The sequence below is a fragment of the Gadus chalcogrammus genome, chromosome 3 (genome assembly GCF_026213295.1).
Source record: "Gadus chalcogrammus isolate NIFS_2021 chromosome 3, NIFS_Gcha_1.0, whole genome shotgun sequence".
NCBI classification, from domain to species: domain Eukaryota; kingdom Metazoa; phylum Chordata; class Actinopteri; order Gadiformes; family Gadidae; genus Gadus; species Gadus chalcogrammus.
The window spans coordinates 26,302,755-26,322,273 of NC_079414.1; the positions used below are offsets into that span (position 1 = coordinate 26,302,755).

The 19,519-nt window shown below is 44.9% G+C and overlaps 1 protein-coding gene and 1 long non-coding RNA gene across 4 annotated transcripts; both read right to left on the reverse strand.

The window, feature by feature from the left end:
- Positions 1-3,828: 3,828 nt before the first annotated feature.
- Positions 3,829-6,789, reverse strand: LOC130379897 (uncharacterized). Of its 2 annotated transcripts, XR_008895166.1 has the most exons (4): positions 6,297-6,789; positions 6,120-6,216; positions 4,610-4,737; positions 3,829-4,315 (listed from the first exon to the last, which is right to left on the reverse strand). It is a non-coding gene; the product is annotated as an uncharacterized LOC130379897 (long non-coding RNA). The 2 variants fall into 2 exon arrangements; XR_008895165.1 differs by lacking the exon at positions 4,610-4,737 and having other exon boundaries at positions 3,831-4,315; positions 6,297-6,557.
- Positions 6,790-12,135: 5,346 nt separating this feature from the next.
- On the reverse strand, positions 12,136-19,499 carry c3h4orf33 (chromosome 3 C4orf33 homolog). Of its 2 annotated transcripts, XM_056587012.1 has the most exons (6): positions 19,340-19,499; positions 18,890-19,065; positions 18,612-18,672; positions 16,370-16,421; positions 15,639-15,838; positions 12,715-13,871 (listed from the first exon to the last, which is right to left on the reverse strand). In XM_056587012.1, exons 1-6 carry the CDS (start codon positions 19,393-19,395, stop codon positions 13,775-13,777), a joined length of 642 nt encoding a protein of 213 aa, XP_056442987.1. In that variant the 5' UTR covers positions 19,396-19,499; the 3' UTR covers positions 12,715-13,774. The 2 variants fall into 2 exon arrangements, with proteins under 2 accessions (XP_056442989.1, XP_056442987.1); XM_056587014.1 differs by lacking the exon at positions 19,340-19,499 and having other exon boundaries at positions 12,136-13,871; positions 18,890-19,331.
- Positions 19,500-19,519: the final 20 nt, after the last annotated feature.

Consider the following 19,519-nt stretch of genomic DNA (forward strand, 5'->3'; position numbering starts at 1 on the left):
AAACAAAGACAGAGACAGACACACAGACTCAGAGACATAGAAACAGACACAGTCAGATGGATAGAAACAAAGACAGATAGAAAGATACAAAGACAGAGACACAGAGAGAGAGAGACACAGACACAGACAGAGACAGAGTCACAGAGACACACAGAAAGAGACACAGAGACAGAGAGACAGAGACACAGACAGACACACAGAGACAGAGAGACAGAGACAGAAAGAGAGACAGACACAGAGACACAGAGACAAAAGGACAGAGACACGCAGAGAGACAGAGACAGACGCACAGACAGAGACAGAGAGACAGAGACACAGAGAGAGAGAGAGGCAGAGAGAGACAGAGGCAGAGAGAGACAGAGGCAGAGAGAGGCAGAGAGATGCAGGCTTTGAATGACGGCTTTGTTAAACGCGTACAGAGGCAGACCCAGAGGGAGTCCACCGGGGTAGCGGAACTCGCGGAGATGGAACGGGGACATGCAAGAGGAGAGGGCAGATTGATCTTCTAGTTCCATTAGTCTTTATATTACATCTCCTGGATGTGGCATTGTATGCTTCAACACCCTTATTATCCAGATGACATGGCGGGTTTGTGTGTTTGTGCCAGTGTGTGGTTTTTGTGTCGCGCGTGTGTGTGTGTGTGTGTGTCTACGTGAGTGTGTGAATGCATTTTTGTGAGTGTATGTGTTCTGTGTGTGTATGTGTTTTTGTGTGCATGTGAGATGTGTGTGCGTGTGCTTTTGTGTATGTCTGTGTGAGTGTGGGTGTATGTGTTTTTGTATTGTGTGTGTCTAAGTGAGTGTGTGTGTATGTTTGGGTGTGTGTGTATTTGTCTATGTGAGTGTGTGAATGCATGTTTGTGAGTGCATGTATTCTGTGTGTGTGTTTGTGTGTGTATGTGTTTTTGTGTGCATGTGAGATGTATGCGTGTTTGCGTGTGCGTATGTTTGGGCGTGTGTTTGTCTACATGAGTGTGTGTGTGTGCGTGCGTGCGTCTGCGCATGCGCGTGCATTTGTGCTTATATGCGTGCGTGCATCCCGATTCGCGCGTGTCTGTGCACGACAATTGAGGCTTACGTCCATTGAGGAGCAATGGGCTCGCATGGGGGGAACTAAAATAAACAATGCAATCAGAGTCGAGTGAGCGGACGGCAGGTGACCTTAAAGGCATTCGCTGCTCTGGGAATTCCAATGTACTGTTGTCGAGGCCAGCAGTAGCAGACACCTTTCCACTGCGACTAACAAGAGACTTGAGATATCAATTGTCATTTAAGAGCAGGTAGGGGTTTAGGCCACTGGCTTAAAATAGTCTAGTTTGACGTCCACTGGGATCCGAGCACGTATACACAAGGCTTTTTATCTCGAAGAACCACCAGCCACTACAGTATACAATACCTCCACCTACTTCTAACACAGTGGTGCTGGGGGGTGGGGGGGGAAGAGAGAGAGAGAGAGAGAGAGAGAGAGAGAGAGAGAGAGAGAGAGAGAGAGAGAGAGATTTCTAACACAGTCCTACTGGACGGGCTTGTGGAGTGAATTCACTCTCCAGGCTTTTTGATGGAGTTGGACCAGAGACTGCCTTTCCTTTAATTCAAACCTCACATGGAGTCACTTCTCATTTCACCTGCTGGATGCTATCTCTCCCTCTCCGCCTGCACTCCCATTGGGTGGTTGGGTTTTCAGGAGCCAATGGTCTGTTTAACTGTTGCAGCCACATTAGAGAGTGTGCCAAAAAAAATGAAAACACCAGCTGTTACAGCTTATGCACGCACACATCGAACAGACGCACACACACATGCATGTGCATAACATAGCCACGCTCATCCATACACAAGCATGTGCATAGACACAAATACACACACACACACGCAAGCGCACACAGCCAAGCACATCCAAACACGTACACACACACGCAAGCGCACACGGCCACAGACATCCACACACAACCATGTGCGTACACATACACATACTCACAAATGCAAACACACACATGCACACACACACCCATGCACTTTAGTCTATCAGACATAGCCGCACATTCTTTCTAGATCATCAGGGTTAGAGGAGTAAGTTAGAGTGACACAAAAGTTTCGGAGCCACTCATGGATTCAAAAAGTGGCAACTGTGTGTGTGTGTGTGTGTGTGTGTGTGTGTGTGTGTGTGTGTGTGTGTGTGTGTGTGTCGGCGGCACCAAGACAGATTGCCACCACTACAAACTGGTACCGAATCATGATTGTGAAACTGGGTTCAAACTTCCAAGCCTTCCAGCGAACAGGGTCACAGAGATAGATGGCGAGAGCGACAGAGCACAGATGAGCTGAACGCGCAGAGGAACGACGCGAGGTAGAGCAGAAAGCATGAAGGTCGACTGCTGAAAAGGGATGCCCGATGCAGTACCGCGCTCTGTCTCGTGAATATGCACATCCGAGCCTGGCTCCTCACCATCACCTGACACTATGTATTTCTGAGTTTATTATTAATCCATTGTATTGTATCGGAGAGTATTTATATCCTTTAAGAGACCAAACACAATCCAAAGTGTCAGGTCAGCAATGATTCAAACCCCACTCAACCATACCTCCTCCTCTCCTCGCGCTCTCTCTGACTCCAAAGGAGCCCCAATTCTGGCTCTAACCTTGTTTCTGCCTCGTATTTTTTTTCCCCTCACTTTGTTTGTGCCCCTTTTGTTCAAGCCTCTCCCCTTCCCCCCTCTCCTCTCATTCGTCCTCTTGGCTCTAACGTTGTGACTCCACTCCCTCTGTTGTCACGGTGCCTTTGTGCGGCTCCCAGATCCATTCTGTTCTCAGCTCTTCCTGCTGTTCTCGGTCTCCTCTGAGCTCAGTGTCAGAACTCTTTCACTCTCCCCCTCTCTTGCTCCCCCTCTCGCCTCCCTCTTGGTTTACTAATCCTGCGTGACGCCTGTCACATTTTCATCTCAGCTTTACATTAAAGCCCCTCTGCTCCTGTGTAAGCCACTACTGCTACTGACGCTCCTTTAAAGCTAGTGTAGGCAATTTATTTTAGCTCTTTTGTTGTCATATTTGTTGACGTTCTCATCGCATCCCAACAGTTATCAAATCAAATGCTCCAACTAAAATAAAACATACATCTGATATCTGGCTGTCGCAGGCCGGATATAAGCTCGGCCAATCGTTTAATTCAACCAGTGATTGGTCGACCAGATTTTTGCCTACCTTCTTGTGTGCACTCAACTACATTTACCCGACACTTTTATCCAAAGTCCAATATTCATAAAACAGTCGGTACAGTGAGGATTTTCATAGAACCAAGTTCAAATCACTAGGTTAACCCATTCCCCATTTACAAAGACAGCTAGGTTAAGATGCTAGACAACACTGGTCCCTCAGTTTACCACTAGGTGTGATGATGGAAGCAATCAGCCACTCTGGTTAGAGAAGACGTGGGATTGTCGACTTGTTTGATGGATCAGCTGGTAAAGTAGGGGCCCTTGAAGTGACTCTTGTTTTTAGATTGATTAAACCCCTTTTAACTAATCGGAAGCACCTGTAAGCTGCTCAGCTCCAATCAATGAAAGTACACCGACTCAACATTTACAGAGAAATGACAGTTGGAGTGTATATTAGATCAGCAGAAGCGGTAGGGAGGACACTTATTCAAATGGTATTGCACAGTAGTTGTAACCGCCATTAGGATTGATTGTCTAAAATATTGTCAACGTTAATAGTATAGATCATATAACAATTTCAAAGACACTATACAATGATTTGATCACAAAAATGTTGAATTAATTCTTCAAAAACAGAAGCGAGCCTGAATAGAATTGCAAGACAATACATTTCTCTGCATGTCAAGCAAAACCAGCATAAAGACAAACACTTTGTGCATTGAAAGAGTTTATTCATGAAGTAACAGGTGTTAGGTCAGGCAGACTTGTGATAGCAACTTTGCTGGTGCTCATGCTCTCTAGCGGATGGATATGAAGATTGAAGTCAGTTCATAGCAAACATGTTCACTGGATGATTAGAAAGATATTTTGATAAAACATAAACTAAACTGTCAAAAGGAAAAAGCACCATGGGGCTGCCTGTGTGGTAAATCAGAGGTTGCAGAAACATTGATTATTGTAGCCTACTGACACTCGAGTTAAATATGTAAAGGCTCATCTTCAGGGCATTAAGCTGCCTATTCAGGTCAATGCAGTTTAACAATCAGGCCATTAAAGCGGCAAACAATAACAATAAGCAAGTGATTGATACGGAATGGGGTGAAGGTACAAATACATCCATCCAGGCCAGTCTGGTATCTGCACGACTCCGCCGTTTCGAACCACCAACTGGAAGGAGATCATGTTTCAATAGTGACAAAACTCTAAGGGTTTTCAAATAGCCAGGAATGCAGTTGACAAGACAATCCTACAGTCGAGGCGGAGAACAAGCCAATCATTTAAATTAGACCAGCTACAAAAGACCAAGTCAGATGACCAAGTTTCTAAAAAAGTAGCATTACGAAGCAAATAGGTGGCTTCCAGGTGCATAGGAGTTACTGCACCTAAAGAATAGTGTTCTAAAGTCAAGACTGCAAACAGCATCCTCCCCTAAGAGAAAACTCATAATTGAATAAGAATCACCTGGTTCTCAGCCCCACGACCACACTGCTACACGTCATGAATCAGCCAGACAAGAGTGCCGTTAGACCAGAAGAACTTCATCAAGTGGGGCTGGTCCAGAAAAGCGTTCTACTGTTCATCTAGTGGGTCTGGACCAGAAGAAATTCATGGTTTGGTGCAGTGCATCATGGTACTAGAAAAGTGTGGCATGGTACATCAAAACAGGTCATAATGGTAGAGCAAAGTTGGGCTGGACCAGAAGAGAGTCATGGTGGAGGTTCATCAAGTGGGGCTGGACCAGAAGAACTCCGGGGTGGGGTACATTGCATCATGGTCTAGAAAAGTGTTGCATAGTACAGCAAAGTTGCATTAGAGCATGTCATCATGGTGGAGCAAAGTAGGGCTGAACCAGAAGAGCATCATGCATGGAACATCAAAGTGGGGTTGGACCCGACGATACTAGGCCCAGAAGATGCAAGGATCAGAGAGCACAAGATCCACCAGATCAAAGTGGCCAGGCTTCACATTGCGGAGTCAAAGACTATGAAAGAAACCGTTCTGCACGATGCAGAGAATCAGATAGAGCTGAATATCTTCCTGTGAGCCAGGGTTCTACTTGATAGCCCTCTCCCACCCATTCCATAGCCTCTCCCCCAGCGTCGCTCTGTTAGACGCTTCTCCCCATTTTGTTGCCAAGGTAACCAGGGCCTAGTCTCAGTGTACGGTGGAGGTAGTCATTGCTCTGGGGGGGCCAAAGGGGCCCCCCCAAAAGTCAAGACAGTCACCTCATCAACACAAGTCATACAAAATATACTCACCTCATTGAAAACACATTAAACGGCAAAATCCATAGCAAGTTTAACAGGAGTTTGCTTTCCCACAAAAACATGCCAAAATATTGAGTTGTACTTTCAATTTAAGGACTTTAACTTCTAGCAGAGGTTGTATTGGTCTTGGGTAAAAAAAAATTATATATATTTTGATAAATGCACTACATTTGTCGCTATGACAAACTAATTTAGGGACCAGAAGTGGCAAGTACTTAAGCGTAAAATTACAACTCAAAAGTCTCAGTGTACGGTGGAGGTAGTCATTGCTCTGGGGGGGCCAAAGGGGCCCCCCCAAAAGTCAAGACAGTCACCTCATCAACACAAGTCATACAAAATATACTCACCTCACTGAAAACACATTAAGCGGCAAAATCCATAGCAAGTTTAACAGGAGTATGCTTTCCCACAAAAACATGCCAAAATATTGAGTTGTACTTTCAATTTAAGGACTTTAACTTCTAGCAGAGGTTGTATAAAAAAATGTATTTTGATAAATGCACTACATTTGTCGCTATGTCAAAAACTAATTTAGGGACCAGAATTGGCAAGTACTTTAGCGTAAAATTACAACTCAATAGAAAGTGCAGATCCCATGTGTGCAGTGAACCAATACACAAAAATCAAGGCCCACCTCAAAATCCCAAACCACATCTAAACATCTCCATCCATCCAGCTCATGAAATAAACATGGCGTTACTCACTGCGGCGGTCCTTCGCTGAAGCTAACGACTGGTGGCCAAAAAAAAACCCAGCAATGACAGGGACAGGAGCCGGAATCACAGGCCGCAGCAAACCTCTCTGAACAATAAGAGAAACAGAAGCAAGCATCAAAAGTATAACACATGACTCACCAAAGAATAAATCTGTTGCAGACTCACCAGCTGGGTTAGGCTAGAGGCAGCCTCCAAAGGAGGCCAGCGAGATACTGGAACACACCAGCTGCGTCTATTTAACATAAGTGCCAAACTGCATTGACCAATCATGGTCACTGGATGCAGGTGGAGGGTGTGGCATCAATTATGTTTCGCGTAAGCTGATTGGTGCTGCTACATTGGGGCTGGAAGCATGTGTGATTGACTTGTCAATCCGATGCCACTGTAATCAAAAAGGGATTGGCATGACCACCTGCCTTTTGGAAGCAAAGGACCATTGGAACGTTAGACATTGTGTCGCACGGCGGAAGTATGGGTTGTTGTTCTGGTATTATTTATACCATGTAGTGCTTTTATATTTCATATTTTGCATGTACTGCGTTTAAGCTTTTTATTGTCTTTGGTTTTACCTTATCGGACTAAACTACGGGACCCGGCGATACAACGGCGTAGAGGTGGTGGGCGAAGGAGTCCATGATGGTGTAGTGGATGGGGGCTTCTGCTCCCAGCCATTAACGCACTAGCTTTGCGGCCATTGCGGTCATGTGGCCATCGCTGTGTCCACATGACCCCCGGATGGCCTCCTTGAGCCAGAACCCCTGACCCGCTACCTGCTCCGTAACGACCTGGATCTGAATCCACCCAGTCTGCTAAATGAGCAGTGCGGTGTTAATAGGATTTACAGAGTATCTCTGCAAGGCTGAATATATATTTTTATTTTTTGGGGGATTTCAACATCCCTCCGGTTTATCCCACCTATTAATTTATTGCAGTCGATATGTTTTATAATTCCTGATCAAAGATTGAGTTGGGTTTTGAAGACTCTATCTGTGCCTCTAACCCATATTATTGCACTCTTTGCTCCGGTCGTTTCTAACCTGAACATGCAGTCCATCTAGTTCCCCCCGAGCAGGCATCACGTGAAGAGAAGGGTTTATAGTTCCCTCATGTCATTATGTACACCCTGATGAAATCAGCAACTCTAGCACTATATTGGAATGAAACAGATGAGATTTGGCGTAGCTCCGCCTACATGCTAATGCCAGTCAGTCGATCAATGTACAGGGCTACTGAGTGATCATCCGATCAGTTCAAAGCAATCAAAGGTCCAGGATCTAGGATATCTTTATTATCAGCAAAGGGCAAATAGTTTTACAGCCAGCAGTAATCACATCACAGTCAGACAAACCATAAATGATTGCCTCACTGTGCAACAAGTATAATATGAAAACCACATTGAGTTATTTAAAAGGTCTTTGGCAGCAGGGACAAATTAGTCTGTTTTGTTTTAAGTCGAAAGGACTAACCGCAGCAGACTGTATCTTGGGCCTGATGGAAGTAACATGAACTCCCTGGACAGGCAGCGCCAGGAGTAATTGGGGCTTCTTCAAAGTCCTTACCCTGTTCAAATGAGAAGGGTCATGCCTGCGATGTTGCTGAACACTTTGACATGTACCCTGTAAACTATTTATATTTCTGAGACTAAGGAACCCGTAACAACTCATAAAAGGAAAAGGTGAGGACTGATTCAATTAAACAGGAATAAATAATGTTGAAAATCACATTTTCAACATTAAAACTTAAGAGCTTACTATAATGATTATCAGCAGCTTTGGATAATACTTGACTTTAATTTCCAAGGCCATAAGGATTACCATTGCTAAGTAATAACCGTGACATGATACTATGAAACCTGTTACATTGACGGAGCAGTGTAGATTCTATGTATCTAGAGATAAGTTTTCTATTGTTTGGCATGTGGCTGAGTTACATCAGCAGGTAGAGAATGTCACATTTAGAATACAAGAAAATTGGAATCAGAGTGGATGTTGCATTCATCTATAAAATATTATTTTCAGGTGATACCATAGTAATGTCATGTGTTATTGAGGCCACCACCATCGCATCGAGATGTGAAACTTTCTTTGGAAGCTGAAAACGGAGGCATGCAAGACCTTGATGGCATCTATTAAGAAGAGACTAATGCTTATCTTTAAAGTCCTGCAACACTTTGAAAAGTGTTTTGCGGCGCTCATATTGACAGAATGTTTAGGCTACAGGGTAATTCTGGACTGCTGCTTGTACATAAATACCAGAAGCAGCCATGATGCCTAAACCAGACGAATGCTGGAACCATCAGTTCTGCTTCCAACATGTTAGACCCTCTTTTAACTCTTCCTTCCCGATTCTCCTATCAATCATTTCTACACGCACACACACATATACACGCACACACAAACGCATGCACACACAAACGCATGCACACACGCAGATCAACATATGCACACATGCACGCACGAATGCATGCACACACGCAAATGAACATATACCCGTATTCACACACACACACACACACACACACACACATGAACATATGCACACACACACACACACACACACACACACACACACACACACACACACACACACACACACACACACACACACACACACACACACACACACACACACACACACACACACACACACACACACACTCTAAACTGACTATATTTGTGTCCATTACAGGCCATGTAGACCGGTTAAAGTGAGATTTAGTGCCAAGTCTCGCCCGGGTGAAGACAGCCCTCTCCTCGAGCCGCGTTCATAGTGAGCTGTCTGCTAAAGTGAGCTACATTGAGTTAGCTCAGTGTATTTATTAATCCATGCAAATGCCATTTATTCCCCCCCCCCCCCCCCCCAGCCCCCCCCTTCAATACTTAGTGGGATGTGGGAGTGGAGAGACAGGGACAGAAGAGAGAAATATAGTGAGGAATGGTGGATTTTTTTTTGTGCTCCTTCAGTAGCTTGATTATGTAGTACTCATCGTAACATTTGCTGGCTGCTCACTCTGTAAGATGAATATATACATACAAAGGAACGGCCCCCGAAGGAACAAGCATCTCAGCGCGCCACAGCTGCTGTGCTAACAGGCGCGGTGGAAATTAGTTTGTAAGACGCTAAGCACACACACACACACACACACACACACACACACACACACACACACACACACACACACACACACACACACACACACACACACACACACACACACACACACACACACACACACACACACACACTTTCTCCCCCCCACACACACACACATGCATAACACACACCCACACCCACTCTCTCTCTCTCTTCCCCACACACACACACATCACACAATGACACAAACACAGACACCCACAATCATATAATACACACAGAAACACACACGCACACACTTTCTCTCACACTCACAAACACACATATTCTCCCTTACGCACGCACAAACCAGCAAAATATAGACACGCACACACACACACGGAAGAATGAATCACACACATACTCACACAGGCTCACAAAAATGCAAAGGCACACTCACACACGCAAGCATCAATAGACACACACATACAAACACACACACATACAGAGATATTGAGAGAGAGAGAGAGAGAGAGAGAGAGAGAGAGAGAGAGAGAGAGAGAGAGAGAGAGAGAGAGAGAGAGAGAGAGAGAGAACGACCCTGTCTTATAATATTAACAACATGACCCTGGTTCTCCATTAACACTATTCTTAATGGTATGGTTTTTAAGATAACACTGTGATTTATTTCCCAATTAGGACTTAGAGAGAAAGTTGCGCACTAGTTTCACCAAACTTCTTAAGCACTACCTTCAACAATAGTGTCATCAATTGGCTCATAACAAAATATATATCCTGCTTGTGTACGCTACACAACACAACAACCACAGGCTGTAATTCTTTCTTTGGCAGTGAGATATAATATCTGTACCGACATCAACTATTTGACAGTTATTGTATTCAAATAAATAACATTGACGGATCCTCTCATTCAATAATTCAGCTTTTTTTTCCATTGCTAACCTAACATTAAAAACATACGACAGATGGCGAGACTTGGCAAGGAGTCGGTTTCGGATAAAAATGCAATCAATTAGCCTCAAATGTCCATGATTTATATTGGGTCGCTCTCATAGAAAACACAACCTCCGTTCCTTTACCACTGACGCGGCTTGTTAATAATGTTTACATGAGCCGTGTTGTTTCCTGTTCCGTCACACTAGGAGGCTAATTGTGCTGGATGTTTAAAGGGGGGAGGGCACGTGAATTCGGATAATTGGCAATAATTAATTTCCATCAACTGTGTTGATTGTAAACCGTATATGTTTAACAAAGCCCTGATTTCAGCCGGAACACTTATTTACAGAATCGACGCAAATTGCAAAGCTTCTGCAGAGCTTGTCGTTCACTGATGAATTCACACATGTTTGATTGAGTAATAAGTCACCTTATATTTTCGCTTCCTCTCTCTTTCTTCCTCTGCATTGCTGTTGACAGGTGTAACCTTTCCGACTCTCTCATTACTACGACCAGCGTATTGTTGTTCTCCTCCGCTCCATGGCCTCCTTTTGTTTTACAATGCAGAGGACGCTAACCCCTAGCGGCGTAGCCACCCGACAACAGGAACCTCCGCCGCGGCCCCGAGTTATCCATGCATGAACGCGTTTAATACGCAGTACTGTTCCTTTCGTTGGCAACACGCGAGGCTGGGCGATCATCAGAGCGCTGGGGTGCCACGTTGGAGGCGTGTTGAATACAGCGAAGCCAACAGACGGGAGAGTTCACCATGTAAAACCATGGAAACGTGCTCAGGTTCAGAAATGAAGAATGACGTTGGTTGTTTTTTTCCAATTCCTTTGCCTTTATAACGTCAAACAATGTAATGTGATTGGACGCTGGGCTTCAGCGCTGAACTCCGCAGGAACACCTTGGCAACAGTGGCACTGAAAGTGGGTTGCTAACTTCTAGTTCCCAAACTTAATTGAGCCCTGTGCTGCCAACCGCCCATATCCACCCTCCCACATACCCCATCTCTTGGCCGCTATCAGACACCATCACCTTCGCCTTGTCCTGGAGCCCCCATCACACCCTCCCATCGGCCCTGTCGTGCATCATGCACCAACATCGCTGACAGACGTCAAAACAGGGACATTAGAGTTTGAATAGAATGAGCCTTCAGTCAGGTCCAAGGGCAGACTGATCTTTCTAACAAGCTCCGGTCGTTTTAACCTCTGGATGGGAACACAGAGAGTCAGAGACAGTGATGGTGATGCATCATGGGATTTAATTGAGTCATTTGGTCTGGTCTGGTGTGGCTTAAACAGTCACTGGGGGAACATTGACTAATATTAAAGCCTGAATGGCGTGTGACCAATTAGGCCGAGCACCATTGCTCATCAGCGTTTGATCAGGTCTAGATGGCAGAGAGGGACGGTGGCAGCTGGCCAGGCGGTACACAGAGTGTCGAGACATTGATTCGTCCCTTTGTTTAAATCGGGTATGGACCAACTAAGCGCTTTTCACATAGTCCCCTGAAGTTTTTGTTACGCTATCTTTTTTTTCGTTTTTAATATCTATATTTTATCTAAGCCTCACAGAAAAAACCCCTGGAACACGCAGCCGGTCGTTATGGTTTTAACGGGGCCGACCTTTTGCTCTCTTCGACTTCTGCCGGAGCCAGCGACGCACTTTCCTTCATCCCACCTGCCTTCTATTGTCCATCACAACTTAATCCGCATGCATACCCTCGAACACTAGTTAAACTTTAAGAAATCACAGCCCGCCTCGCTGGAAGGTGAGCGATGGGGCCTGCCTGGCCGATTAACCAGAAAGTTTTCTGACCTGCATTACCGCTCAGCTTGTTCTGAATAGAGAGCAGGGAGGTGGTAGTATTCGGGGGGGGGTGGGCGGAGGGTTTCGGGAGGGCTGGGGGCCCTTTCTGCGTTTATCTGTAGTAGAGAGACGGAGCTCCCTTATCCTCTCTCTCCCTCCCTCTCTCTCTCTCTCTCTCTCGCTCATCTCCTCGCACCAATTAAAAGGGAGTAGATGCTTTGGGTTTTGGTGTGGAGCGCACATCTCTCTTATGGTTTCACCGTGTTTAGTATTCATAAGGTAGGGGCTGATGAGGGATCCTTGAAATAAATGTAAACACACATATAGAGCACATGTGTTTCTGACCATCAGCCCGTATTTCGTACCTATTGACACACTTTTGTATTATTGAAAATGTAACTGCAGCATCTTCGTGTTATTTGTGCGTGTGTGTGTGTGTGTGCGTGTGCGCCTATGTGAGTGCGCGCCCGTGCAACGCATGTGCACGTGCTCGGAGCGGCGCAGAACGCGGTGGCAAAGTACTGCAGGCGATGATTAGGAGAGGGCTTAAGCGGTGGGATCTCTGGGTCTAATCACTGCGCGCATTTCAAAGACGCGGGTGCCAATTAAAACTGATAGGACTCAATACGGGGGCTTAGGGGCTGCCACAGAGAGCGGCAACGCACCAAACATGAAAATCAATCGCCCCCTTACCCCCAACCCCATCTCCCTCGTCCTCCCCCCCCCCCAAGAGGGGGGGGGAGGACGAGGGGGATGGGGGTGGGGGTTGTCCAGCCACTGATCCGAGAAGAGCCCGGGATAAACACGCGGGCTCTCCGCGGGGCCTCCAGGTGGAAGAGGGTAGGCAAGGGGTAGGAGAGGAGAAAATAAAATAAAATAGAAGTATCTCCAAGGTTTCTTGTGTTCCCTCGTGTGTCACGCAGATCAAAGGGGCCTCCGTTCGTTCCTGAGTTGTACATCAAGGAAAAAAGAGAAAGAAAAAAAAAACAGACTCGCCAGGTAATAAAACCACACAAAGTACTCAGATCTTTATTGAGAGAGAGTAGGATTACAAAGACGTTTGCACTGAATATTGATTAGCGTGAGCGGTTTGATCAACAGTGAGGCTAGTGGAGTGATTGTAATACAATGCTGTTTGGTGCGATAGATCAAGGTAAGAGAGAGTCACCATTAGAGGCCGTTGTTCATTTCCCCCCCGAGACGCAGTGCCCGCGCACAGACGAGAGCTGAATGCCACAGTCGGCCTTCCTCCCCCCTCCTCCCCCCTCCCTATCGGCCGCATGAGGTCACAATCCGACGAGGCAATTTAAGGTTATGTCGAAGATATTGTGACAGGGTGAGTGAGTTTGTGGATGTGCCGGCATTTGTGTGTACGCGTGTCTGTGCGGGCAAGTGTGTGTGTTTGTGTGTGTCTGTGTATGTGTCTGTTTCTTTGTGTGTGTGTGTGGTCTAGTGCATGTGTGTTTATGTGTGTGTGGCCTAGTCCATGTGTGTGTGTGTGTGTGTGTGTGTGTGTGTGTGTGGTCAAGTGCATGTGTGTGTGTGTGTGATTGTGTGTGGCCCAGTGCATGCCATCTAACACTCTGTGACAAGCTGATAACATATTTCATGTCAGCCCATTTGACATCATTAACTAATAAAGATCGATTGCTCTTTGTTCCCCGTCAATGACTTTGGTCTTGCTATTGGCCTGCCACTCTGTTGTGGTGTGTGTGTGTGTGTGTGCGTGTGTGTCCTTGTGTGTGTCTGTTTCTGTGCGCATGTAAGGAAGAAAAACAAGCAAGTGTGTTTCGCTACAATCAGCACTTTCCTTTCCAGAGATCAGACTCTGGCTGGACCCAGCCTTCTCCCATGATGCTTTGCAGGGAAAAGTCTTGGAAATATTCCAGGAGGTGGCTAGACATCATGAAGAGAGAGTACAAGACAGAGAGGGAGAGAGAGAGAGAGAGAAAGAGGGAGAGAGAGCGAGAGAGAGAGAGAGAGAGGGAGAGAGAGAGAGAGAGAGAGGGAGAGAGAAAAAGTGAGAGATAGTAGTTAGTGTAATATAAAAAATTTATGTTCAATCATTACTAAACAAAATCCATGACAAATGTCATGGTATACGCCAAGCTGAATAACATATGGGAAATCATGGAGTGTAACAGTAAAACATCCCCGACAGAATTAGGAAAGAAATTACACTCACAATCAAAGACAAATTACTCTCGGAAGCCATTCCAAAAAACGACACAAAACACAACGTTGAACTAATAGCCAGTGAGGCACGAGAAATCGAAATCACTCGCGGTCAGCCGACTGTGTTTTCTTCAGACCATGCGAGGAGCTGTCAGTCATAAAGCAGAGAGATTGCGGCAGTCTTCAGGGGGACTATGGTAATAAATGATAGGAGTCACTTGTGGGCTGCAATCTGTCCTGCCACTCTTGAGCAAAGTCTGCAGCAGAGTTATGATACATCCGTGCAAACTTCCTTTGATGGAAGGCATATGCAGTATATGGAGTCCGCGAGGCGGTATACAATATGCCTGTACCATCGGAACGGGATTGATCTGTAAGGGAACTCAACACCTCGGCCCACTTTGAAAATATAACTGCAAAGAGGCCGTTTGGAAGGAGACTGCCTTTTGGCCGCATTCAGAAATGTGTCTGTGAAAACACTCTGTGGACACACCTTTGAATACACCTTTGTGTACGTAAAGCTGTGTCGGAAATGGTGGAATACATTTTTATTTTGTGTTTAGGATTGGGTTGTGAATTTCACGTCTGACAAACCACACTAAGACCAATTCCCACCAAATCAACCATTACACATATCGAGGAGGCCGGGTAGGCAATTTATTTTTTGAGCATTTTTGTCGTATTTGTTCATCAATCATCAATCAATCAATCATTTGATTGGATGGCCTGACTGTCTGCCTGGCGACCCACCCGGCTACCCTCGTTAACTCTGCAACTGCACTCATTGCGCTTGAATGCATGAGTCTTCCGTTAGGCTGGGCAGACGTATTGCTAAAGCAGGCGAGCTAGTCGTGTATTTCAGTGAGAGGCATTGGAGAGGGGCTTGAAGGGAGGGATGGGATTCTTTCGGTTGGATACATTCAATATCTAGCGTACTCTGGCTGCTGTCTCCAAATGGCATAACCCCGTTGTAAATACATAGTTATTTATTATTTTTGGCGGATTATTTTGCAGTGTAAGATATATGTTAAAAAATAAGAAATGACCTACATTTGCATTTGCACTTAGCGGACGCTTTTATCCAAAGCGAATTACAATAAGTACATTTATCAGGAGAAGGATTTTCTGGGTAAGACCACAGATATGTATGCGGCCTGGCTCAATGGTTTATGATCGAGATCTAATGAGCTATCAGTACATTTGCCCTTACCACATTTTGTTGACATCTTTCCGTGTTCTGGTTTGTGTTTTCATTTCATTCATTCGGAATTTCGTTGTAGTGTTCGAAGTGTGCAAAATTGTTTCATTTGTTTTCTAATTTAGTAAATTGGTGTCTGCTTTGTTTGCCGTGTTTGTTTTGCACTTGAGGTACCATTTTGGTTTTTCCAAAAAGAGAACATGTCCCTCTTCAAAAACTGCACCAAACAAAATCTCCCAAAGAACAAAACAAAAACCCACAGCCACAAACAAACAGACGAATGGACTCACAAGTTGGGCTTCTGTCCTTCCACAAGGTCTTCACGGGGGACCGGGTGGAGGGCCTCGTAGGTGCGGCCGGCTCCGGAGCCGTGGATGGCGTAGGAATTCATCTTGTTGACGTTGGGGGGGAAGAAGGCCCAGGGCAGGAGGGCCTCCCCCTCCCAGCTGCCCCCTGAGACGGTGGCATTGAACGACAGCGGCAGTTGTTGCTGCACACACACAGCGCACAAGGGACCAAAGGGATAGGATTGATTTGTCGTTTTCTTTCAAGTGCAATTTTACAAATATAAAAAAAAAAATATTTTGGTAATAGAATTCAAACGATTTTTGGCCCAGTACACAGGAACAATTGGTTGCCATCGTGGAAAGGTATTGGTTTCTATCCAAGAGCTCTGAATTAAAAGGAATGCTTTTCTCCTCTTTCATCCAATAACAATAAGCATCTTTGGGCCATTGGAAAGCATTTTTAAATGTTCTAATGTGATAAAAACTAAAAGGCTTACAATATCGAGAAAAACAAACTGCACATATTATTACATTAATGCATTGAATATATGTTCAATGCACAATATATGTTGAATGAGTTGCGTTGACAACGTGCATAACCTTGTGCAAAGACTACAGCAACATAGACTAGACTTGAACACTCAAATCAAATGCTGGCTAAATGTACTTAATTGATGTTCATATGAATATATATATTTCTAAAACCATGTTTAATTCAATCACGGTCTGCCCACCTGGAATGCTTGTCCTCTCCCAGACAGCAACAACACCAGGTGCTGTCCATGTCTGAACAATAACAAACACAATAATGACGGAATAAATTAAATTCATAGTATAGAGATACATAAACATATATTGCATGTTGTTGTGGCCTTTAGCATTTTCACACACACACACACACACGCACGCACGCACGCACGCACACATCACACACACACACACACACACACACACACACACACACACACACACACACACACACACACACACACACACACAAAAACGAGAGTTTGATTATGTGTTTGCCTGTGAGCAACCTCCCATGTGTTGGTCTTACAACACGCTTATCAAACATACAAAAATGGTGTATTCCTTAAAGGTTGGGTACGCGATTTGCGAAACGCCAGCAGATTTTGAAAATACACAACTCAAATGGTCCTACCCCCTCCCCTTCAACGCTGACTCTGACTCCACCCATTCCAAGTACTTGGACGCGCAATCATGCACGAGCGCGAACAGAGATGCGCGAGAGCGAGCCATGCTAGCGTAGGTTTTCGTTTAACAACATGGCACTACATTCAGCTGTAAATTGCACCCAGTACCGCGGGAAGTAGGGGTTTTGGGGGTGCTGCAACACCCCCTGTCCGAGGCCCTGTCTTATCACAGAAAACGATCATTTCTAAAAACCAAAGTGGAGATTTCTGAAAACGCCGGTTATGTGTTGTCGTATCAACGGGGAGAAACGGGATTTTAGGTTCTGAAGCGTCACATTATGCACCAGGAAATGCTTAACGTCATGTGAGCATCCGCTGTACCGTATTGGTCCGAATATAAACACAAACCCCATTGTAATACGACCTATATTTGGAAAAAAGATTTGAAGCCCAGATCTTGATTTCATGAATAAATAAATTGTATTAATTGAAATAATATACGAAAATAAAAAGGCATAGAATAAAACACTGCATTGCCACTAAACAGTAGTGCAAATAGGCCGTACTGATGTGTACACCAAAGACTATTCCTGACACTCCTCTGCCCCGCTGTGTTCGCTCTGGCTGTGGTCGCTCCGAACTGTTTCGGCCCGTGGCAAAGCGAGTCATCCTCGCTGCTGTCCAAGGCATGTTGAGACGCAGCATTTATTTAATGCTCATATGTCCTAGTGCTGAAAAAAGGTTATATGAAAAAGTGTGAGGGTAGCGGTGGTGCGCTAAACTTGTTCTGTGAGCAGCTGGATGTGAACCATGGTGTGAAGGAAGTGAACACAACGATCGATTTTCAACTGTGCGCGCATGCACTGGTGTAATTGAGCTGCGCTGCTATATATCTTTTTTATCAATGTGGCGAGTTGCGAGTCTAGTGCAGGCCGGGTTTTTTTTTCACAGCACCCCCTGCTGAGAATACGTTCTCGCGGCTATGGTTGCACCAGATGTTATAAACATTAAACGGTCACATAAATCAATACTATTTTTAGAAAATGTATGTTTGTTTCATATAATTGTATTGGAAGTCCTGGTTTTCACTAGGGTTGCCGCGGTGTGGACATTTTCACACCGAGTAATAGGCTACACTCGTCTCAACACCGGTATTACCGAGTATAAACGGTATAAACTTTGAAACTAGGTCAACCGCCACACAAGCATCGGTTTTTAGACCCTTCTCGTCCTTCAGTTGCCGCCAACGTTCAAAAGCAGCGCCTAGGATTATTCTTGATTTCAGTTTTTCTCTTTCAGCGTTTTTATTATCAATTACTCTCTGAAAAAGAGTTTTCCTTCTCTTTGCTGGTGGTGGTGGTGGTGGTGGGGATTGTGGCGTCTTGTCTGCCATGGAAATTGTCTTCTACTGCTAGGTCCAAATGTGGATTAACTAGTTCCAGTAGATACCGCAGGATAACAACAAACAGGAGCTTGCTCTGGGTCACGAGCTCTGGGTCACGAGTACTGCACGAAGGGGTCGCGCGCGGGGCGCGGGGGAGGGGGGGAGGGGGAGTGCAGTACGACCGTTTGATTGACGTACTTACTGTCCAATGAAACTCGGTGGCAATGGATATGATTGGCTGGAGTTTTTCGAGCCCTGCACGTTCCACAGATGATTGACAAGTTTAATTTTCATGTCAGTACTTCTAACTCAGTGGCTGTAAGCGGGTTATGATAAGGATTTCAAGTAATTTTGCAAAAATGGCCAAAAAAGCAAATCACCTATGCAACCTTTAAGATCCAATCCATACACAATTCTTTAGATGTTATTCATACTTACGGACAGAGTTCTACCTCAAGGTAATTTTCAGTAGTGCTGTCCAAAAAAAAGGCCTCCACCACTGCAAACAACCATTAATTAATTTTACACTCTTAAAATGTTGAATAGGATTGGCATTTTCACCTTTTGAAATCTCAAAGCCCAAGACATCCTTGAAAACACATAATCGACGCTTCTTGAATGCATGTCTCGAGTACTCTACTTATTAACAACAGGAACAAGTTGCATCACATTAACCCGTGGCAGCACAATTCAAGGATTCAATGTTCAATCCTCACCTTCATAGTCCCAGAGTGCGGGGAACGGCAGGCCAGGAGGTCCGTTAGGAGCCTCCGGATCATTAAAGAAGGGCCCAGAGACCTTCATCATTAACCCCCCATCTCCAGGGGAAAACGTGATCTTCACGGGGTCATGTGTTACGGGGATGCTGTCCCACGTGTGTCCAATCAATACACTTAAAAATAATAGAGGTCCGGTCACAAAATCCATCTTTGCACTAGATCACTTCAACATACAGGTCAAATGTGCAGTGTGTAGGAATATTGTTACAACATATGTGATTCACAATACAACACGCTCAATAAATACTCCCTTGACCATGTCCTGCATTGAACTTTGCACACCATGTTACATCATTTGTTATAAAATGACGTTGGACACTTCAAAACAATCGGACTTTAAGTTGAATGATTGACTTCCTGGTACACCATTAACAACACATCTATTACCTTATTATCCGAGCACTCTTGGATTCTGGAACAGACATTCTCGAAAAATAAAGCATGAAATAGAAACGTTACTAAATAATATCTGACATGGAATATACATTGATATTTGCAACTATTCCCCTCGATAAAAAAACATAACTACAGCAGCGCGGAACCATGATTGAGAACCGCGGAGGGAAC